The 24699-nt window shown below is 34.8% G+C and overlaps 1 protein-coding gene across 1 annotated transcript in view; it reads right to left on the reverse strand.

Moving 5' to 3' along the window:
- Positions 1-21: 21 nt before the first annotated feature.
- The window catches only part of LOC117149943 (dynein beta chain, ciliary-like), a gene marked incomplete at its 3' end in the record, with an annotated part of 175224 nt that continues 150546 nt past the window's right edge, over positions 22-24699 (reverse strand). Inside the window, exon 5 of the mRNA XM_033316844.1 lies at positions 22-216. Within this exon, the coding sequence (XP_033172735.1) occupies positions 22-216 (195 nt within the window). The remainder of the gene's footprint in view (positions 217-24699) is intronic.

The following is a 24699-nucleotide window of genomic DNA, read 5'->3' on the forward strand; positions in this document are numbered from 1 at the left end:
AAATAACATTTTCATACTTACCGAATTTTGTAAACTGGGCACTCATAGACATTTTTAGTATCCTGTTTGTCCTGGGTAACTGCCTTTATGTAAAGAACTGGCATAGCTGGAAAAAGTTCCTTTAAAAAGGCGTCTGCAATGCTTCCCATTTTCATGTCCCATCGTGCTCCCTCCATGAAAAGACCGTTAACATAGGCACCCTCCCGGGGTGCAGTTCTAAAAGTAATTAATAATAATTTTATTATTATTTCTATATCTTGTACTTAACAATCTAAAAATCGGACAAACATTTAAATTCATATGACAACAAGAGAAATTGCTACCTCCACTTCACCGACTATCAGATACCCGTTGCTCAGATAGTGGAAATGCGAACGAGAAATTTCATAATTTTTGTTGGATATCAAAAGATATTGGTGAATAAATGGGAGTGGCAGTTTTGGGCGGTTTATAGACGTATGAGTGGGTGTGTTGTGCTGCGTCGACGCCCACGCTTTTGAAAATTGTTTTGATAATCTTTGATTTTTGTATAAGTATTATAAATTTCTATCGATCTATCGAAACAAGGTTTTGATGATGCCTGGAAACCAGCCAGAACTGGCCTTGCCCATTTTTGAAAAATTATTTGATATTTTTATACCCGTACCGAATCTGATCCTAGGACAAACGTCCGCCACCATTGACTTCTTGGAAACGATTTCCGATCGGCGTGCAGCGGGGCAGGCTCTGCTTGTGTTGGCTCTGCTGATTTAGATCTGTCGGTGTGTGTCTCTGCGGGTTTTGGTTATGACGAGTGTGTGGCGTGATGAGCGGGGGGTTCTTGCAGGGGTTTTTTTATACCCGTCTTGATATTTTTCCTAATTTTTATTAGTCTTGTAATTTTCTAACGATTTGCAAATAAACATTTTTCATACGCCCACTCTAAGACCTTAAACCCGTGTAATATTGAAAATCCGTTGGTTGTTTCTTTATGGAACATAGCTCCGTTTATTCAATAGTTATACTCGTGTCAGTGGGTAAACTCGACTGATTGCTACAGCTAATACAATATTGTTCTTAGGCTATGAATTGGGCCTTCGCTGCCTGGTGAAGTCGGCAGGGAAGCGGCTTATATATATGTAAATTAAAATTGTTACTCTTTATTTATTTAAAAAAATAAATTTTTTTTTTTTTATTATTTAACATTTATTTGGTGATAAACTTTTTCACTTATACTATTACGAGACACTTGGTAACTTATGTTTAACTTCGAGCTGTTGACGATCTCGTCCCGATTCAGACTCCCGATTCTTACAGACTCATCTTCAAATTCTAAGTCCTAATCCAATCAACCTCGGCCAGAAGCTTTTCTTTCGGAAAATTACCGAACTTTCGATAAAAGCTTTATGCTGGAAATTTTCCACTGCATTGTGAAATTCAATTATGCTGATCGATGCAATTTTTGATTGATACGCAATAAGTCGGCCGTGGCTTGGTCTCCAAGCGGAAGCTGTGTTTACGTTAAGTTTGGGTTGCTTATGTTAGCGGGTAGCTGAGTGCTGGCAAAGGCAATGACAAAAACAAAGACAAGGGCAATTCCGACGAGATTGAGAATTGGAATTTGTTTATAAATTGTGGAAGGGAGCTATGTTCATGGGTTGGATAACTCTCCCCCCTCTAAAATGACGCGTCCCGCTTCATTATTAATTTCGTTCAAACGTTCATTTAATTCTGTTAAAAATTCTACATCATTATTTGGTTTTTCTGGTTCTGGCCGTTTTTGTTTGGTTACAAATATATAATACCTGATTTTTGTTATTAATATAGTAATGAAATACAAAATGATTAAAATTAATAATATAAATGAAATTGAAATTTTACAATTGTAAATTTCAATAAATGGGTTTAAAATATTAATGTTGTCAAGAGAAAGTTCTGAATTGTTTGATTTTATATATTCTGATATTTCTAAGTTTTTAAAGTGGTTGGTAGTTATGTACTCAAGTATTTTGTTTTCTGAATTGGTGTATGAAATATTATTAATTGTAGTTGTGCTGTTAAATGTTATTAAATATGACCCATTTAAATGAGAATCGTTCACAATATTATTTCCATTTATTAGAATGGCACCTTCTTGAATGATATCTATATTCTTATTCTTTTCTAGAATTTTAGTGCAAATTGATTTTTCTCCATTTAGTAAGCGGGTAAAACAAGTCTTATCTTTACTTATAATACAATAGTTGTTCAAAAGTTCGTTCTTAAAATTAGATATTTCATAATAGGTATTTTCGCATTTTGCGACCTGATTACTTATAAGTAATTTTCCATCATTATGTGAAATGGATCTGGCATAGTAAATTTCGCATCTGTTTGTTATAACGGGGTATTTTATATAAATTATTAAAAGTTCTTTATGCAATGCAATTTTGAATATGGCGATGTCCATTAAGTCTGCAATAAGTACAGGCTGTTGTTCGTGATCTAATATTTCTTTGATGTCTTCATTGTTTAAAATTTTTGTGTTGAATAAATCAATTTTGGCCAGTGTGATAGTATCAATAATGTTTTGAAAGTCAAATGTTAATAAACGTAGGCGATGTTTTCTTAATGGCAATTCTTGATCGATAAAAATGTTTTTAAAATGATCGGAAAGTGATTTTATCTCTTTAAACAATTTGGAATTAATAATAAATTGTTGGTTATTGTTTTCAATTAAATCATTTATTTTATTCTGTATTTTAATGAAATCATCGTGATCCGGAGTTCCAGCTAACCATTTCCAAACAGGGCCTAACTCATTTATTCCCCTTTTTGATCTAGTTGGTATCAGTTGTGACAAAATTAATTCTATTATCTGTATTTCGTCAGTAATTTCCCATTGTGTCCGTATATTTTTATCTTTTCTTACATATCCTGATTCTAGATTGATTATTTCTTTATAAAAACTTAAAGTTAGTTACGTGGAATAAGTCAGCATATGATTCATAGGTAAGGACATCCTTTTTGTCCTTGAACAGGAAGAATTCATGATTGAAGTAATCAATTATTTCTGAAGTGGTTATCATTACGAATGTTATTAGAAGTAATAAGAAATGCATTTTCTGTAAATTAATAAAAAAAATATGGTATTTGTTAAAACTTAATGTTGTCTTTGTGAATAGTCCTGTTTCTACTATTTATTATAACTTTGTTAGGTAAGTTTTCCTTAACAACCTGTTTTTTATATCTAGTTTTTAGCTTATTTCTTTCATCGTGTTTTTTCTCATAAATAACTTGACCTACGTGATATTCTTTTTCTTTACGACCTTCATTGTGTGTTACTAACATTTTTTCTTGTGTATTCTTTAGAATTCTTGAAATGTTTTCGTGATTAATTTTATTATATAGAATATCAAAGGGTTTTTGGTTTGTTGTAGAATGAATGCTTTGATTGAATTCTTTTGCGGCTCTAATAATTATTTCAGAATAGTCAGTGAGATTAAATTCTTCTTTTATACAACGATCTAATTCTGTTAATGTTGAATGTGCTCTTTCTACTTGTCCGTTCGAGGTACTGTGTCTGGGGTCGGCGAAATGTAGAGTTAAACCACATCTTTGTGCAAAGGATTTAAATTGAGCAGAGGTGAAGCTCGGTTCATTATCTGTCATAATTACTTTGGCGTGGGGAAAATGTTGGAGTAATTCCATTACTTTATTCTCGATGTTTAGTTTATTTTGAATTTCTTTTACAACCAGGAATTTTGAATATGCGTCAATACAGGTTAAGAAAATAAGACTTTGCGCGTAAAAAATGTCGATGTGTAAATTCTCTCCTTCTTTAGTTGGAATAGGAGCTTCTCCAATAGGGATTTTAATAGGATGCCGGTTGTATTTATTTTCGTTGCAAATTGTACAATTTTTTATGTATTCCTTTAATTTGATATATAAATTTGGCCAATAAAATAATCTATTAATTTGTTTATAATTTTCGTCTAATCCTCTGTGAGCACGACTATGTGTTTCTTCTATTATGATAGCCTTATCTTCGTTATTTTCCACGTCTTGTAGAAATATTTTAGTATAAAGAAATTTGTTGTTAAAGTTATTTTTTAATGGTAATTGAATATGATAAAGATCTTCTAAAGTGCAATGAATTCCTACCGTTATGTTTGGTTTTAGATATTCTCTTAATATTTCTATAAGGTTTTCTGGCGTATCATATTCAATTATATGTATAGTCTTATCAAAAACCTTCAATGACTCATGTATTGTATACCTCCCCTTTGTTAATAACAGTTATTGTTGAAACTGATTTAACGGTTTTCGGGTCTTTTGTATTACATTTTCAAAACTACTTTCGGCAGAATGCTGTGTATTTTGATCTGAGTTTGATTGTTCTGAGTCGCTGTTAGTAATATTATTTATTTTTATTCGAGATAATGCGTCGGCTACGACATTAGTTGTTCCGGGTTTATATATTATTTTCGGGGTGAAACTTTCTATAAAGGAGTACCATATTTTCATTTCTACGTTCGGGTTTTTATCTGAGATTGTGAAAGATAAAGATTGATGGTCTGTTTGTATTTCTATACCAATTACACCATATAAGTAATTCCTGAGATTTTTAAGAGCCCAAACTATTGCCAACAATTCCTTTTTATTTGTGGCATAAAGTTGTTCGGTTTTATTTAGAGTTTTGGATATGAAAGTAATTGGTTTATTATCCTGTGATAAAACTGCTCCGATAGCTACATCTGATGCGTCTGTCGTTAAAGTGAATTTTTTGTTATAATCTGGTTGAACTAATTCCACTTGTGCTATTAAATTATCTTTAAGTTCTTTAAAAGCTTTAACAGCTGGGTCGTCTAACCGTATTGTAATTTTTGTAGACATTCTCCTAGAAATTTTTCCATTATCTCCTCCTAGGTATTTGGTTAAAGGTTTTGCAATTTTTGCATAATTTCGGACAAATTTACGGTAATAGCCGGTGAGGCCTAGAAAACTTCGAAGTTCTCTAATGTTTTGTGGAATCGGATACTTCATAATTGTGGAGATTTTCTCAGGATCTGTTTTAATTACATTGTGAGATACTATATAACCTAGAAATGCTGTTTCTAATTTGAAGAATTTGGATTTTTCTAGAGAAATTTTCATATTTGCTTGTTGTAAAATATTTATTATTTGAATTAAATCTGTGTAATGTTGTTCAATTGTATTAGAAAATATTATTATATCATCCATATAAACATGACAAGTTTTTCCGACTTGTTCTCTCAATATGTCATCCATTGCTCTTTGAAATATTCTAGGGGCGTTTGTTAACCAAAATGGCATACGTAAGAATTCAAATTTTCCGTTATTTATAGAGAATGCTGTTTTTTCAATATCTGAATTTTTCATTAAAATTTGGTGGAATCCTGATTCCAGATCAATGGTTGAGAAATATTTTGACTTCCCTAAGTTAGATAATATTACAGACGGATCTTGCATCGGATATCTGTCAGGTATTGTGCTTTCATTTAATTTTTTATAGTCAATAACTAATCGATGTTTTGGAGATCCATCTTCGTTTTGACCTTTTTTAGGCACTACTAAAACTGGTGAATTGTAGGGGCTTCTACTTGGTCTTATAATTTGTTCTTTTAACATTCTATCGATTTCATTATTAACGAAATCTGAGACCGACATGGCATAAGGATATTGTTTGCTATAAATTGCTCTGTCATTGACTGTATTTATTTCTCCTCGAATATCGGTACGAAAAGGAATTTGCGTATTTATTTTAGAATGCTCCTTTTCAATTTTATTCATAACTTTATTTTCAAATTCTTTTATTTGATTTGAAATAATATTTAGGTTATGAATTTTTTCTTTGTCGGAAAACTCAACGACGGCGTGCTCGGTATTTGTGGATTCCAAGCTATTTGATTTAAGACTGACGGAATTAACATCGTCGGCTTGTTCAGGATTTTTTAATCCCAAATTGATATATTTTTTATTAGCGGATAAATCTACGCTGGCGTGCTCAGGATTTTTTGATCCCAAACTGATATATTGTTTATTAGCGGATAAATCTACGCTGGCGTGCTCAGGATATTTTGATCCCAAACTGATATATTGTTTATTAGCGGATAAATCTACGCTGGCGTGCTCAGGATTCATTGATCCCAAGCTATATAAACTGCCTTCGGCAATTACTGTTTCGGTTTTATATATCTTTTGCTCATCTAAATATTTTTTAATTATATATTCTTTTAATGGAAGAATATTTTTTTCCTCAATTAAACACAAATCGTTTTTATCCTCGTCAAAATATTGGAGTTTCTCTTTATTTCCTTTATACTCCATGATTCCTTTCTCGATATCTAATTTAGCTCCAATCTTTCTTAACAAATTGAATCCAATTAATAGATCAGATTCTAAACCCTCAATTTCATAGAATAAATGTTGTTCCCCAAATATATTTATCAAATGATAATATTTTATGATTGAATATCCATGAACTGTAGATACTCTTTTGTGTATTGATAATTCCCTTTTATTCTCATAAATACCCTTTTTTATATAACACGCGGTGGCTCCTGTGTCTATTAATATTTTGAATTGTCTTTTAGTTTTTCTGTCTACCCTTGTGATATGAGGCATCCCTCTGTAAGGTGCTGATCTAAAAAATGGTTCTCGTTGATATTATTTACTCTCATTGTTTTATGAGCTGGCTGGTTGACTGTTCCCGTTGATTCCCGTTTTATCGGGGGGTGTGTTTCGGACTGATTTACAAGGCCTGCGCTTGTGTTGTGTTTTTGCGCTGGGTATTGATTATAATTATTTCTTTGGAAATTATTATTAAAATTGTGTCGGTTATTATTATAACTCCACTGGTTGTTATTATTCCTAGGATGATTATAATTTTTAAACGGACGATTTTGAACTCTTATGGAGTCGTCTACTTCCGTAGGTTCTGGTGGTGGTTGAACTTTGGAATTATTATTAAAATTCCAATTGTTATTCGTTCCGAAGTTGTGGTGTGGTGGTGGTTGAACTTTGGAATTATTATTAAAATTCCAATTGTTATTCGCTCCGAAGTTCCCGTTTTGCGGCCAATTATTATTTATCCTATTTGGTGTATTATTAATCTGTCTAGGGGCAAATCTAAGGTTATTTCCTTGATTTCTGTTTTCACTTCTAAATCCATTATACCTATTTGCAAATTGAGCTCTAAAGTTGTTAGACTCTAATTCCTGACACTTTGCCAAAGCATTTGGCAAATCTGGTGGGTTGAGAGAGAAGAGTGTTTCTGAGATTGAACCGTTTAATCCAGAAATAAAAATTCTTAGCGCGTTGCTCCTAATTGTTTTATTTGTTTCCTTGGTTATTAGGCTGTCCTTTCCATAAGTCATTATAGTTTTATTTATAAGTAACGTCATTTTCTTATTTACTTCGCTGTAGAATTCGGTAATGGTCATGCGTCCCTAAGATCCCTTAAGATGCTTAATTTTGATTCGAGTATATGGATTGGTCTTTTATCGCTATAGATAAAATCCAATCTAGAAAGAATCGCTTGAAAGTTTAAAACGGTACCATGGTTGGTTAGAGCATCGTGTGCTGCTCCCATGATTTTATTACGTAAAATTGTTAAAGCGATAAAATATTGTTCACTTTCAATTTTATATAGACTCATTGCGGTTTCCGCCGCTTCTCTCCAGCCTACATATTGGGTTATTTCACCTGTGAACTTTGGTAAGGACTTAACTACCTCTAATATAGTTTCACATTTTATGGTTCGGTCTATTGTTTGGGTCTTATAGTCTTCTACCTCATTTTTGTTAGCGGCTAACTGCTCTTCTAACCCTTCAAGTTTTCTGGTTACTTCACTCAACTGTACATTTATTAATCTGTTTATTAATTCCATTGTCAGATTACTGGCGCTGGATATCCCGCAATTATCAAAACTATTTATCAAATCTTCCAGATTGTTTTAAATTAAATTGATATTGTAATATTTAATTTCAGAGTAGTATTCTCTGTATCTTAATCTTAATTTTTTAAAATTTTATTTAAAGACTTAGTGTTGTTTTTATCTGCTCACGATACTTTCCGTGGGAGTTCTTCCTTCAGCGTAGTTGGTGGAGGGTAGGGGTCTTCCTTCAATTGGTTGTTCTTAATAATTCTTTTTTGGTGTCTTCCTTCAATTGGTTGTTCTTAATAATTCTTTTTTGGAGTCTTCCTTCAATTGGGTCGTCTTGATAATTATTTATTGGGGTCTTCCTTCAATTTTTTATATAGCCTTTTTATTTTTGAATTTGAATTTTGAAATTGAATTTGTTTGAATTTCTTTGGTTTCGTAGTTGAGTTCTGAATTTTTATTATGTTATGTTTATGTTATTATTATTATTGTGTTCTCGTAATTTGTATTAAGTATTCAGTCCACCTTTTTATATTAAATTCTTAATTGGATTATTGCATTTATTGATTTCCAATTAAGTTTTTATCTCGATCACTTTCACAGTAGTTAGGTGACGTTGTATTGTTGTGGATGTTTTAATTTTTCCACTAAAAATATGGATTGTTGGCGGCGCGAGTTCCGTTTTATTTTTAACTTATTATCGTTAATATTTATTTAGAACTTTTGAATACGCCGCCCCACGTTGGGCGCCAATTAAAATTGTTACTCTTTATTTATTTAAAAAAATAAATTTTTTTTTTTTATTATTTAACATTTATTTGGTGATAAACTTTTTCACTTATACTATTACGAGACACTTGGTAACTTATGTTTAACTTCGAGCTGTTGACGATCTCGTCCCGATTCAGACTCCCGATTCTTACAGACTCATCTTCAAATTCTAAGTCCTAATCCAATCAACCTCGGCCAGAAGCTTTTCTTTCGGAAAATTACCGAACTTTCGATAAAAGCTTTATGCTGGAAATTTTTCACTGCATTGTGAAATTCAATTATGCTGATCGATGCAATTTTTGATTGATACGCAATAAGTCGGCCGTGGCTTGGTCTCCAAGCGGAAGCTGTGTTTACGTTAAGTTTGGGTTGCTTATGTTAGCGGGTAGCTGAGTGCTGGCAAAGGCAATGACAAAAACAAAGACAAGGGCAATTCCGACGAGATTGAGAATTGGAATTTGTTTATAAATTGTGGAAGGGAGCTATGTTCATGGGTTGGATAACTCTCCCCCTCTAAAATGACGCGTCCCGCTTCATTATTAATTTCGTTCAAACGTTCATTTAATTCTGTTAAAAATTCTACATCATTATTTGGTTTTTCTGGTTCTGGCCGTTTTTGTTTGGTTACAAATATATAATACCTGATTTTTGTTATTAATATAGTAATGAAATACAAAATGATTAAAATTAATAATATAAATGAAATTGAAATTTTACAATTGTAAATTTCAATAAATGGGTTTAAAATATTAATGTTGTCAAGAGAAAGTTCTGAATTGTTTGATTTTATATATTCTGATATTTCTAAGTTTTTAAAGTGGTTGGTAGTTATGTACTCAAGTATTTTGTTTTCTGAATTGGTGTATGAAATATTATTAATTGTAGTTGTGCTGTTAAATGTTATTAAATATGACCCATTTAAATGAGAATCGTTCACAATATTATTTCCATTTATTAGAATGGCACCTTCTTGAATGATATCTATATTCTTATTCTTTTCTAGAATTTTAGTGCAAATTGATTTTTCTCCATTTAGTAAGCGGGTAAAACAAGTCTTATCTTTACTTATAATACAATAGTTGTTCAAAAGTTCGTTCTTAAAATTAGATATTTCATAATAGGTATTTTCGCATTTTGCGACCTGATTACTTATAAGTAATTTTCCATCATTATGTGAAATGGATCTGGCATAGTAAATTTCGCATCTGTTTGTTATAACGGGGTATTTTATATAAATTATTAAAAGTTCTTTATGCAATACAATTTTGAATATGGCGATGTCCATTAAGTCTGCAATAAGTACAGGCTGTTGTTCGTGATCTAATATTTCTTTGATGTCTTCATTGTTTAAAATTTTTGTGTTGAATAAATCAATTTTGGCCAGTGTGATAGTATCAATAATGTTTTGAAAGTCAAATGTTAATAAACGTAGGCGATGTTTTCTTAATGGCAATTCTTGATCGATAAAAATGTTTTTAAAATGATCGGAAAGTGATTTTATCTCTTTAAACAATTTGGAATTAATAATAAATTGTTGGTTATTGTTTTCAATTAAATCATTTATTTTATTCTGTATTTTAATGAAATCATCGTGATCCGGAGTTCCAGCTAACCATTTCCAAACAGGGCCTAACTCATTTATTCCCCTTTTTGATCTAGTTGGTATCAGTTGTGACAAAATTAATTCTATTATCTGTATTTCGTCAGTAATTTCCCATTGTGTCCGTATATTTTTATCTTTTCTTACATATCCTGATTCTAGATTGATTATTTCTTTATAAAAACTTAAGTTAGTTACGTGGAATAAGTCAGCATATGATTCATAGGTAAGGACATCCTTTTTGTCCTTGAACAGGAAGAATTCATGATTGAAGTAATCAATTATTTCTGAAGTGGTTATCATTACGAATGTTATTAGAAGTAATAAGAAATGCATTTTCTGTAAATTAATAAAAAAAATATGGTATTTGTTAAAACTTAATGTTGTCTTTGTGAATAGTCCTGTTTCTACTATTTATTATAACTTTGTTAGGTAAGTTTTCCTTAACAACCTGTTTTTTATATCTAGTTTTTAGCTTATTTCTTTCATCGTGTTTTTTCTCATAAATAACTTGACCTACGTGATATTCTTTTTCTTTACGACCTTCATTGTGTGTTACTAACATTTTTTCTTGTGTATTCTTTAGAATTCTTGAAATGTTTTCGTGATTAATTTTATTATATAGAATATCAAAGGGTTTTTGGTTTGTTGTAGAATGAATGCTTTGATTGAATTCTTTTGCGGCTCTAATAATTATTTCAGAATAGTCAGTGAGATTAAATTCTTCTTTTATACAACGAGCTAATTCTGTTATTGTTGAATGTGCTCTTTCTACTTGTCCGTTCGAGGTACTGTGTCTGGGGTCGGCGAAATGTAGAGTTAAACCACATCTTTGTGCAAAGGATTTAAATTGAGCAGAGGTGAAGCTCGGTTCATTATCTGTCATAATTACTTTGGCGTGGGGAAAATGTTGGAGTAATTCCATTACTTTATTCTCGATGTTTAGTTTATTTTGAATTTCTTTTACAACCAGGAATTTTGAATATGCGTCAATACAGGTTAAGAAAATAAGACTTTGCGCGTAAAAAATGTCGATGTGTAAATTCTCTCCTTCTTTAGTTGGAATAGGAGCTTCTCCAATAGGGATTTTAATAGGATGCCGGTTGTATTTATTTTCGTTGCAAATTGTACAATTTTTTATGTATTCCTTTAATTTGATATATAAATTTGGCCAATAAAATAATCTATTAATTTGCTTATAATTTTCGTCTAATCCTCTGTGAGCACGACTATGTGTTTCTTCTATTATGATAGCCTTATCTTCGTTATTTTCCACGTCTTGTAGAAATATTTTAGTATAAAGAAATTTGTTGTTAAAGTTATTTTTTAATGGTAATTGAATATGATCTTCTAAAGTGCAATGAATTCCTACCGTTATGTTTGGTTTTAGATATTCTCTTAATATTTCTATAAGGTTTTCTGGCGTATCATATTCAATTATATGTCTAGTCTTATCAAAAACCTTCAATGACTCATGTATTGTATACCTCCCCTTTGTTAATAACAGTTATTGTTGAAACTGATTTAACGGTTTTCGGGTCTTTTGTATTACATTTTCAAAACTACTTTCGGCAGAATGCTGTGTATTTTGATCTGAGTTTGATTGTTCTGAGTCGCTGTTAGTAATATTATTTATTTTTATTCGAGATAATGCGTCGGCTACGACATTAGTTGTTCCGGGTTTATATATTATTTTCGGGGTGAAACTTTCTATAAAGGAGTACCATATTTTCATTTCTACGTTCGGGTTTTTATCTGAGATTGTGAAAGATAAAGATTGATGGTCTGTTTGTATTTCTATACCAATTACACCATATAAGTAATTCCTGAGATTTTTAAGAGCCCAAACTATTGCCAACAATTCCTTTTTATTTGTGGCATAAAGTTGTTCGGTTTTATTTAAAGTTTTGGATATGAAAGTAATTGGTTTATTATCCTGTGATAAAACTGCTCCGATAGCTACATCTGATGCGTCTGTCGTTAAAGTGAATTTTTTGTTATAATCTGGTTGAACTAATTCCACTTGTGCTATTAGATTATCTTTAAGTTCTTTAAAAGCTTTAACAGCTGGGTCGTCCAACTGTATTATAATTTTTGTAGACATTCTCCTAGAAATTTTTCCATTATCTCCTCCTAGGTATTTGGTTAAAGGTTTGGCAATTTTTGCATAATTTCGGACAAATTTACGGTAATAGCCGGTGAGGCCTAGAAAACTACGAAGCTCTCTAATGTTTTGTGGGATCGGATACTTCATAATTGTGGAGATTTTCTCAGGATCTGTTTTAATTACATTGTGAGATACTATATAACCTAGAAATGCTGTTTCTAATTTGAAGAATTTGGATTTTTCTAGAGAAATTTTCATATTTGCTTGTTGTAAAATATTTATTATTTGAATTAAATCTGTGTAATGTTGTTCAATTGTATTAGAAAATATTATTATATCATCCATATAAACATGACAAGTTTTTCCGACTTGTTCTCTCAATATGTCATCCATTGCTCTTTGAAATATTCTAGGGGCGTTTGTTAACCAAAATGGCATACGTAAGAATTCAAATTTTCCGTTATTTATAGAGAATGCTGTTTTTTCAATATCTGAATTTTTCATTAAAATTTGGTGGAATCCTGATTCCAGATCAATGGTTGAGAAATATTTTGACTTCCCTAAGTTAGATAATATTACAGACGGATCTTGCATCGGATATCTGTCAGGTATTGTGCTTTCATTTAATTTTTTATAGTCAATAACTAATCGATGTTTTGGAGATCCATCTTCGTTTTGACCTTTTTTAGGCACTACTAAAACTGGTGAATTGTAGGGGCTTCTACTTGGTCTTATAATTTGTTCTTTTAACATTCTATCGATTTCATTATTAACGAAATCTGAGACCGACATGGCATAAGGATATTGTTTGCTATAAATTGCTCTGTCATTGACTGTATTTATTTCTCCTCGAATATCGGTACGAAAAGGAATTTGCGTATTTATTTTAGAATGCTCCTTTTCAATTTTATTCATAACTTTATTTTCAAATTCTTTTATTTGATTTGAAATAATATTTAGGTTATGAATTTTTTCTTTGTCGGAAAACTCAACGACGGCGTGCTTGGTATTTGTGGATTCCAAGCTATTTGATTTAAGACTGACGGAATTAACATCGTCGGCTTGTTCAGGATTTTTTAATCCCAAATTGATATATTTTTTATTAGCGGATAAATCTACGCTGGCGTGCTCAGGATTTTTTGATCCCAAACTGATATATTGTTTATTAGCGGATAAATCTACGCTGGCGTGCTCAGGATTTTTTGATCCCAAACTGATATATTGTTTATTAGCGGATAAATCTACGCTGGCGTGCTCAGGATTCATTGATCCCAAGCTAAATAAACTGCCTTCAGCAATTACCGTTTCGGTTTTATATATCTTTTGCTCATCTAAATATTTTTTAATTATATATTCTTTTAATGGAAGAATATTTTTTTCCTCAATTAAACACAAATCGTTTTTATCCTCGTCAAAATATTGGAGTTTCTCTTTATTTCCTTTATACTCCATGATTCCTTTCTCGATATCTAATTTAGCTCCAATCTTTCTTAACAAATTGAATCCAATTAATAGATCAGATTCTAAACCCTCAATTTCATAGAATAAATGTTGTTCCCCAAATATATTTATCAAATGATAATATTTTATGATTGAATATCCATGAACTGTAGATACTCTTTTGTGTATTGATAATTCCCTTTTATTCTCATAAATACCCTTTTTTATATAACACGCGGTGGCTCCTGTGTCTATTAATATTTTGAATTGTCTTTTAGTTTTTCTGTCTACCCTTGTGATATGAGGCATCCCTCTGTAAGGTGCTGATCTAAAAAATGGTTCTCGTTGATATTATTTACTCTCATTGTTTTATGAGCTGGCTGGTTGACTGTTCCCGTTGATTCCCGTTTTATCGGGGGGTGTGTTTCGGGCTGATTTACAAGGCCTGCGCTTGTGTTGTGTTTTTGCGCTGGGTATTGATTATAATTATTTCTTTGGAAATTATTATTAAAATTGTGTCGGTTATTATTATAACTCCACTGGTTGTTATTATTCCTAGGATGATTATAATTTTTAAACGGACGATTTTGAACTCTTATGGAGTCGTCTACTTCCATAGGTTCTGGTGGTGGTTGAACTTTGGAATTATTATTAAAATTCCAATTGTTATTCGTTCCGAAGTTGTGGTGTGGTGGTGGTTGAACTTTGGAATTATTATTAAAATTCCAATTGTTATTCGCTCCGAAGTTCCTGTTTTGCGGCCAATTATTATTTATCCTATTTGGTGTATTATTAATCTGTCTAGGGGCAAATCTAAGGTTATTTCCTTGATTTCTGTTTTCACTTCTAAATCCATTATACCTATTTGCAAATTGAGCTCTAAAGTTGTTAGACTCTAATTCCTGACACTTTGCCAAAGCATTTGGCAAATCTGGTGGGTTGAGAGAGAAGAGTGTTTCTGAGATTGAACCGTTTAATCCAGAAATAAAAATTCTTAGCGCGTTGCTCCTAATTGTTTTATTTGTTTCCTTGGTTATTAGGCTGTCCTTTCCATAAGTCATTATAGTTTTATTTATAAGTAACGTCATTTTCTTATTTACTTCGCTGTAGAATTCGGTAATGGTCATGCGTCCCTAAGATCCCTTAAGATGCTTAATTTTGATTCGAGTATATGGATTGGTCTTTTATCGCTATAGATAAAATCCAATCGAGAAAGAATCGCTTGAAAGTTTAAAACGGTACCATGGTTGAGGGTTGGAGGGTAGGGGTCTTCCTTCAATTGGTTGTTCTTAATAATTCTTTTTTGGTGTCTTCCTTCAATTGGTTGTTCTTAATAATTCTTTTTTGGAGTCTTCCTTCAATTGGGTCGTCTTGATAATTATTTATTGGGGTCTTCCTTCAATTTTTTATATAGCCTTTTTATTTTTGAATTTGAATTTTGAAATTGAATTTGTTTGAATTTCTTTGGTTTCGTAGTTGAGTTCTGAATTTTTATTATGTTATGTTTATGTTATTATTATTATTGTGTTCTCGTAATTTGTATTAAGTATTCAGTCCACCTTTTTATGTTAAATTCTTAATTGGATTATTGCATTTATTGATTTCCAATTAAGTTTTTATCTCGATCACTTTCACAGTAGTTAGGTGACGTTGTATTGTTGTGGATGTTTTAATTTTTCCACTAAAAATATGGATTGTTGGCGGCGCGAGTTCCGTTTTATTTTTAACTTATTATCGTTAATATTTATTTAGAACTTTTGAATACGCCGCCCCACGTTGGGCGCCAATTAAAATTGTTACTCTTTATTTATTTAAAAAAATAAATTTTTTTTTTTTATTATTTAACATTTATTTGGTGATAAACTTTTTCACTTATACTATTACGAGACACTTGGTAACTTATGTTTAACTTCGAGCTGTTGACGATCTCGTCCCGATTCAGACTCCCGATTCTTACAGACTCATCTTCAAATTCTAAGTCCTAATCCAATCAACCTCGGCCAGAAGCTTTTCTTTCGGAAAATTACCGAACTTTCGATAAAAGCTTTATGCTGGAAATTTTTCACTGCATTGTGAAATTCAATTATGCTGATCGATGCAATTTTTGATTGATACGCAATAAGTCGGCCGTGGCTTGGTCTCCAAGCGGAAGCTGTGTTTACGTTAAGTTTGGGTTGCTTATGTTAGCGGGTAGCTGAGTGCTGGCAAAGGCAATGACAAAAACAAAGACAAGGGCAATTCCGACGAGATTGAGAATTGGAATTTGTTTATAAATTGTGGAAGGGAGCTATGTTCATGGGTTGGATAACTTGTATGTTAAAAGAGTTGAGCGAAAATGCTATGTGCGCACAGTATGTATATAGCGGCATTTGGTTAGCGTGGGAATGCTGACCATGCATTTGTGCAGTGTGCCTAAGAAGCGGGCGATCATATAACGCTTCCACTTGAACATTATTGTTTATGCTAGCACTGCCAATGCGTATGTAGTTATGGTATTGATTTATGCAAGTATTCTGAGTACATTGTACTCTATGTAAATATGTACTCTAAATAGATGTACGCATACCACACCCGCCCAACACTGCCACGCCAACATCTTTAAAAACTTTTCGATATTTTCTCATAGTTTTATTAGACTGACAAATTTCTATCGATTTCTTAAAAAAACTTTTTGCCACGATCACTCTAACGCCTTTTAACCGCACAAAGCTGGATATTTTTTTATAATTTTTCTATCTTTTTGGCACGCCCGCTCTAACGCCCTAAAGCCGCCAAGCCGGTCAGGCCCTTACTTTGGAACAATTTTTAAATTTTTTCTCATTTTATTCTACAATATCGATATCCCAGAAAAATTATGAAATTTAGCGTTCACACTAGCTGAGTCGGGGAACTCGACTCTCTCTTGTTTTATTTATTATTTCTTTTTTAACATACAACGACGTAACAATTGTATATACCTCGTAGGGGTAGTGGAACCGAATAGGGGCGACGGCTCGGGCGGTACTCCAGCAAAGCATTGCCACCCATTCCGCCAGGAAACCGCCTCCACCTTCCTAGGACCCGTAGAGTCTTCATGACGCTGCATATTTAGAAGCTGTCTCCCATGTTCTCGGGTGTCCAGCATTAGTGGCACCATTCGGCAGTGACCCTGTCTCCCGCAATCGCCTCCACCACTAGCCGCTCGTGGTGAAGACTATCACTCAAAGATGACGTGGTAGGCATCCTATTATACCCTTTTGCCGCATTTCGTTGACCTTGTCATGCACGAAGCGCTTAAGGTAGCCCCGAAAGCAGCCGTGCTCACTCACCTGGGTGAGGAGAAGTCTACCTGGCCGTGCTTCCTGTTAGCCCACGATTCCATTTTTGGGATCAGCCGGTGGGTCCTGCGTCCTTTGGAAGAGTTATCCCAACCGCTCCACTGCCTACTGCTCAAAATAAGGAAGCTTTTGTTCTATCTGTATTCTCTCGTACTCCCCGAAGCAAATAACTTGCGTGTGTTTGCGCTAGAAATCTTAACCCTACCTGTATTAACCCGCCAGCAAGTATAAAAAACAGTGGTAATTTTCATCAATACTTTATTACACTTCTTTACATGAATTAGTGGTGTACATCCACTCCTTATGGTTGTTCGACTTCTGCTGTCAATCGGAGTCATTGCCATCCGGAAGAGGAACATCGCTCCTCTCAGTGTGCCACATCCCTCCTTCCATGACCAGCTTGAGCTTCAAGCCAAGTTCAGATGATGTGTGGCTTGTGTGAAGATTTTTTCCATAAGGTGTTGAAGTGGTATCTCCGTGGCTGTCAAAGGTGGGTCTATCCATTTTCCGGCATCTGAAATTTTCTTCAAGTGTCCCTTTCGAGAGTTTTACCCCCACCTAACACCTTAAGAATGTTGCATTCACTTCATATCTTGTTGTATCAAATTTTGTTGTTGTTTTATTACGTTAAACCACATTTTTCGTCAATACGTCTTTTCCACCTCTTTGGCCCCTATATTTTTATCAGCATCTACTTTCCACTTGGTTTGAAAAGTATGTAATAGGCAGAACGAAGAGTTTCGGAGTACGAAGATTTCTGGTTTCTTAGAATGAAAATATTTCGAAAGAACTCGAATTATTTCATCATTTTAAGTTTTGCTTCTTTGCCTTGTGGTTGTTCCTATTCGCCGTTACAATAACGTTGGAGCGGGCGACAGGGATGCGTCGCCTGCGTAGCTGTACGACGATGCGTCGCGACGTTGACGCAGAGTGTGGTTAGGTACTGTGGTTAGGTACTGGCGGTAGAAAAAGAGAAGATCAGTATGATTGAGTTATCGCCTGCGAGGACATTGAAACGCGATACGCTCTAATGAAAGACGAGCATACTTCAACGTCAGAATTGGGATCTGATGCAGGACAAAGTAAAGCGGTTCAACTACCCCAATTCAACCCAGACAAGCCAGGCGTAATCGCTTCGTCGTGGTGTAAAATCGTAGAAATTATTTTGAAAGAAAATGCAGCCCTTTGCAATGGCTCTCTCAAGTGTTTTACGCTAACATGACCTGGCTCGAGTTTAAAGAACTGTTCATTCATTGCTTTCTAAATACGCTGCCATGTTTTTAAATATGCTGCCAAATGAACACGGAAGAAATTGATGAGTCTGAAACAATCGCGTTGCTGGCAACGATTACCGTTTGCAGCGTTTAAGTTTTACATCAAATGTTCGAACCAGAGGCGATTTACAGACCGAATTAAAAGTGTTCACTTTTAATAATTAATAATAATTTCTGCGGGAAATGAGGACACAAAATGTTTGAAAGCAGACCTAGGAAGCAACAAAATCATTTTGTCAACGGCAAAGAACGACATGACAGACACGATGGTCATCAACGCGGAAAATCAAGTGTAACTTGCTATAAGTGCGGTGAACAGGGTCACATATCTACCCAATGTGCAAATAAGATTAATGCAGTACCTAAGGGATCCATAGAGGCCAAATTTTCGAAATCACTTTTGATTCTGGAGCGGAATGCTCGCTGCAGATAAAAATGCTAAGTACTACGTTTTCAGGTAAAAGATTTTTGACATTATCATTTCTTCAAGCGAATTTAAAATGTAAAGAACCAAAATAATTAATTTATACACCGGCAGTCGATATTGATACTGAACTTTAGGAACAGGATTAAATAAAACTACATTCATTGTTGGCAAAGTACTCAAATTCTTTTATAAAGGGTATCCGATGTACTAAAGTAAAAGTTGGCGAAATGAAAATAAGACTAATTGATCCAAGAAAGACAGTTCAAAGAAGGCCATATGGATTAAGCTCATGCGAGCTAGATTTAGTTCGAGAAAAAATTGACGAATTGCTGAAATGTAATATAATTAGACGAAGCTGTTCGCCTTATGCAAGCCCTACATATCTGGTAAAGAAAAAATATGGTTCGGATACATAGAGAGTTAAATTCAATCACAGTCGCTAATAAATACCCGCTGCATACAGGATCAAGTAAAAAGACTTAGAGGATATGGCTAGTGTCTTTTACCAAATTCCCTTAAATGCGAATTCAATTGAGTATACAGCGTTTGTGACACCCGATAGCCAGTATGAGTTTTTATCCATCCCATTAGGGCTTAAAAATGCGCCTTTGATTTTTCAACGTTTCGTAGTGAAAGCGCTATGGGATCTTGCATATTCTTATGTAATAGTCTATATGGACGTGAACACAATGTGAGGCTTTAGAAAGATTACAAATTGTTTTAGATGTTCTGACGCAGGCCTGGTTTTCATTCAACATTACAAAGTGTTCAATATTTAGGATATAATGAAATGGTGAAATTCGAAAAAAAATTAACAAAATACTGTTCCGTTGACTACTCTTCCGCCTCCACAGTCAGTCACATCGCTTAGGCCATTTATTGGATTAGCAATTTACTTCAAACAGTTTATTAAGGGATTTTCACAGTTGATGAAACCGTAATATTTTTTTACGTCAGACAAAAATAAATTTATTTGGAAAACGGAACACGAACTGATACGCAAAAAGGTTATTTCTACTCTTACTGATAAACCAGTCCTTGTATTTTTTGACCCAAAATATCCAATTCAGTTGCATACGGATGCTAGCTGTAGTGGCTATGGAACTTTAATGTCTTTACCGACTGTAACTCACTAAATGCGTTGGTGGGCTTATTTGCAATAATTTTTGTATGCTTTTTTTTTTGTTTTTCGCACGGTTTCTACCTCCCGCCCAACCGACCGAGTGGCGCTGCCGTGTATCGTACGGCTCGATTCGCGAGAAGGTATAGACGCGATATAAAAAAGAGAACATGAACGAGGAAATGAATATAATGTAAAATAACTATATTAAATATTAGTGTTAGTAAAATCTAATAGAATAGTAATAGAAAAGTTAAAATCGATTGCTTTAAGAGCGGCAGAGAGTCAATATTACAGATAATAGGATAAAGTCTATTATAGTCAGAACATTAAACTCTGTAAGGGTCATGCAACTCATAGTTAGATCTACAATGATTTAAGATAAGGGGTATATAGTTTCTAGTGAATCTACTTAGAACCGAGAAGTTAAGCCGACTAATCAAGTCGAGACACTTAACATCCCCACGAATAAGCTTAAAAATAAAGACTGTTCCAAGCATAGTTCTAGGGTTAGCTAGGGACGGTAAATTAATTAAAAGTAGTGTACTGGAATAAGGAGGTAATATACGGTTTGCATCCCAATTTAGACGCCGCAAGGCAAAAAGTAAGAATTATTTTTTGACCGATTCAATGCGGTCCGAGTGGAATGCGTATTGTGGAGAATCGGACGGACTAACGAAATAAATAAGGTTTTAGTCAAGTAAGGATCATCAAATTCCTTAGACCACCTTTTTATAAAACCAAGCACAGCCCTGGCCTTATTGACAAAAGACGAAATATGGTCAGAAAATTTTAGTTTTGGGTCCAGAAGAACACCAAGATCATAAACTCGTGTTATTCTGTCCAAAGAGCACCCACTTAGAGTGTAAGTCGTGCGTATTGGGTTGGCACGACAAAAGGTCATAACTTTACACTTGGAGTGTAATATGTTATCACGGCACCATATTTAAAATCGGTCTAGATCGGATTGTAAGTCCAAATAGCACGAAGTGTCCTTGTACTGGAGGCATAATTTAACATCGTCTGCGTACATAAGTACACGCGAATGTTTTATTATTAATGGGAGGTCGTTAATGAATATGGTAAATAGAAGCGGACCATGATGGCTCCCTTGTGGGACACCGGATGTGACTCGGAGAATAGAAGATAAAGAATTTTTAAAGAGGACTTGTTGTGTCCTGCTATTCAGATGGCTTAAAATCAAATTTAGATGATCAACAGGGATACCTATAAGATCAAGTTTTCTTATTAGAAGGTAATGATTAACAGAGTCAAATGCTTTACTAAAATCAGTGTAGATGACATCTGTTTGAAGATTATTTTTGAAACCCTGTATTACGAAAGAAGTTAGCTCCAAGAGGTTAGTGGTTGTTGATCTGCGTTTCATAAAACCGTGTTGACACGGTGATATGAATGATCTACAAAGGTGCTGCAAATGCGGAGTGATAACATTTTCAAAAAGTTTTGGGATAGCCGACAATTTAGAGATTCCTCTGCAATTGCTTGCATCCAGTTTGCTACTTTTTTGTGAAGAGGAATCATAAAGGACTCCTTCCATATATGAGGGAATTGTGAAGATTCCAGAGATAAGGTAAACAGTTTCAGTAGATAAACTTGTTCACTTATACTATTACGAGACACTTGGTAACTTATGTTTAACTTCGAGCTGTTGACGATCTCGTCCCGATTCAGACTCCCGATTCTTACAGACTCATCTTCAAATTCTAAGTCCTAATCCAATCAACCTCGGCCAGAAGCTTTTCTTTCGGAAAATTACCGAACTTTCGATAAAAGCTTTATGCTGGAAATTTTCCACTGCATTGTGAAATCCAATTATGCTGATCGATGCAATTTTTGATTGATACGCAATAAGTCGGCCGTGGCTTGGTCTCCAAGAGGAAGCTGTGTTTACGTTAAGTTTGGGTTGCTTATGTTAGCGGGTAGCTGAGTGCTGGCAAAGGCAATGACAAAAACAAAGACAAGGGCAATTCCGACGAGATTGAGAATTGGAATTTGTTTATAAATTGTGGAAGGGAGCTATGTTCATGGGTTGGATAACTTGTATGTTAAAAGAGTTGAGCGAAAATGCTATGTGCGCACAGTATGTATATAGCGGCATTTGGTTAGCGTGGGAATGCTGACCATGCATTTGTGCAGTGTGCCTAAGAAGCGGGCGATCATATAACGCTTCCACTTGAACATTATTGTTTATGCTAGCACTGCCAATGCGTATGTAGTTATGGTATTGATTTATGCAAGTATTCTGAGTACATTGTACTCTATGTAAATATGTACTCTAAATAGATGTACGCATACCACACCCGCCCAACACTGCCACGCCAACATCTTTAAAAACTTTTCGATATTTTCTCATAGTTTTATTAGACTGACAAATTTCTATCGATTTCTTAAAAAAACTTTTTGCCACGATCACTCTAACGCCTTTTAACCGCACAAAGCTGGATATTTTTTCATAATTTTTCTATCTTTTTGGCACGCCCGCTCTAACGCCCTAAAGCCGCCAAGCCGGTCACGCCCTTACTTTGGAACAATTTTTAAATATTTTTTTTTATTTTTTATTTTATTCCACAATATCGATATATAAATTATGAAATTTAGCGTTCACACTAGCTGAGTCGGGGAACTCGACTCTCTCTTGTTTTATTTATTATTTCTTTTTTAACATACAACGACGTAACAATTGTATATACCTCGTAGGGGTAGTGGAACCGAATAGGGGCGACGGCTCGGGCGGTACTCCAGCAAAGCATTGCCACCCATTCCGCCAGGAAACCGCCTCCACCTTCCTAGGACCCGTAGAGTCTTCATGACGCTGCATATTTAGAAGCTGTCTCCCATGTTCTCGGGTGTCCAGCATTAGTGGCACCATTCGGCAGTGACCCTGTCTCCCGCAATCGCCTCCACCACTAGCCGCTCGTGGTGAAGACTATCACTCAAAGATGACGTGGTAGGCATCCTATTATACCCTTTTGCCGCTTTTCGTTGACCTTGTCATGCACGAAGCGCTTAAGGTAGCCCCGAAAGCAGCCGTGCTCACTCAACACCTGGGTGAGGAGAAGTCTACCTGGCCGTGCTTCCTGTTAGCCCACGATTCCATTTTTGGGATCAGCCGGTGGGTCCTGCGTCCTTTGGAAGAGTTATCCCAACCGCTCCACTGCCTACTGCTCAAAATAAGGAAGCTTTTGTTCTATCTGTATTCTCTCGTACTCTCTGAAGCAAATAACTTGCGTGTGTTTGCGCTAGAAATCTTAACCCTACCTGTATTAACCCGCCAGCAAGTATAAAAAACAGTGGTAATTTTCATCAATACTTTATTACACTTCTTTACATGAATTAGTGGTGTACATCCACTCCTTATGGTTGTTCGACTTCTGCTGTCAATCGGAGTCATTGCCATCCGGAAGAGGAACATCGCTCCTCTCAGTGTGCCACATCCCTCCTTCCATGACCAGCTTGAGCTTCAAGCCAAGTTCAGATGATGTGTGGCTTGTGTGAAGATTTTTTCCATAGGGTGTTGAAGTGGTATCTCCGTGGCTGTCAAAGGTGGGTCTATCCATTTTCCGGCATCTGAAATTTTCTTCAAGTGTCCCTTTCGAGAGTTTTACCCCCACCTAACACCTTAAGAATGTTGCATTCACTTCATATCTTGTTGTATCAAATTTTGTTGTTGTTTTATTACGTTAAACCACATTTTTCGTCAATACGTCTTTTCCACCTCTTTGGCCCCTATATTTTTATCAGCATCTACTTTCCACTTGGTTTGAAAAGTATGTAATAGGCAGAACGAAGAGTTTCGGAGTACGAAGATTTCTGGTTTCTTAGAATGAAAATATTTCGAAAGAACTCGAATTATTTCATCATTTTAAGTTTTGCTTCTTTGCCTTGTGGTTGTTCCTATTCGCCGTTACAATAACGTTGGAGCGGGCGACAGGGATGCGTCGCCTGCGTAGCTGTACGACGATGCGTCGCGACGTTGACGCAGAGTGTGGTTAGGTACTGTGGTTAGGTACTGGCGGTAGAAAAAGAGAAGATCAGTATGATTGAGTTATCGCCTGCGAGGACATTGAAACGCGATACGCTCTAATGAAAGACGAGCATACTTCAACGTCAGAATTGGGATCTGATGCAGGACAAAGTAAAGCGGTTCAACTACCCCAATTCAACCCAGACAAGCCAGGCGTAATCGCTTCGTCGTGGTGTAAAATCGTAGAAATTATTTTGAAAGAAAATGCAGCCCTTTGCAATGGCTCTCTCAAGTGTTTTACGCTAACATGACCTGGCTCGAGTTTAAAGAACTGTTCATTCATTGCTTTCTAAATACGCTGCCATGTTTTTAAATATGATGTCAAAACGAACGACTCATGACGAATGTCTTGCAGTCCATGCAAGCCGCATGGTTACAGAACTAACGACGAAATGGCGCCAAATGAACACGGAAGAAATTGATGAGTCTGAAACAATCGCGTTGCTGGCAACGATTACCGTTTGCAGCGTTTAAGTTTTACATCAAATGTTCGAACCAGAGGCGATTTACAGACCGAATTAAAAGTGTTCACTTTTAATAATTAATAATAATTTCTGCGGGAAATGAGGACACAAAATGTTTGAAAGCAGACCTAGGAAGCAACAAAATCATTTTGTCAACGGCAAAGAACGACATGACAGACACGATGGTCATCAACGCGGAAAATCAAGTGTAACTTGCTATAAGTGCGGTGAACAGGGTCACATATCTACCCAATGTGCAAATAAGATTGG

This window comes from Drosophila mauritiana, unplaced genomic scaffold (assembly GCF_004382145.1).
Source record: "Drosophila mauritiana strain mau12 unplaced genomic scaffold, ASM438214v1 Y_00, whole genome shotgun sequence".
NCBI classification, from domain to species: Eukaryota; Metazoa; Arthropoda; class Insecta; order Diptera; family Drosophilidae; genus Drosophila; species Drosophila mauritiana.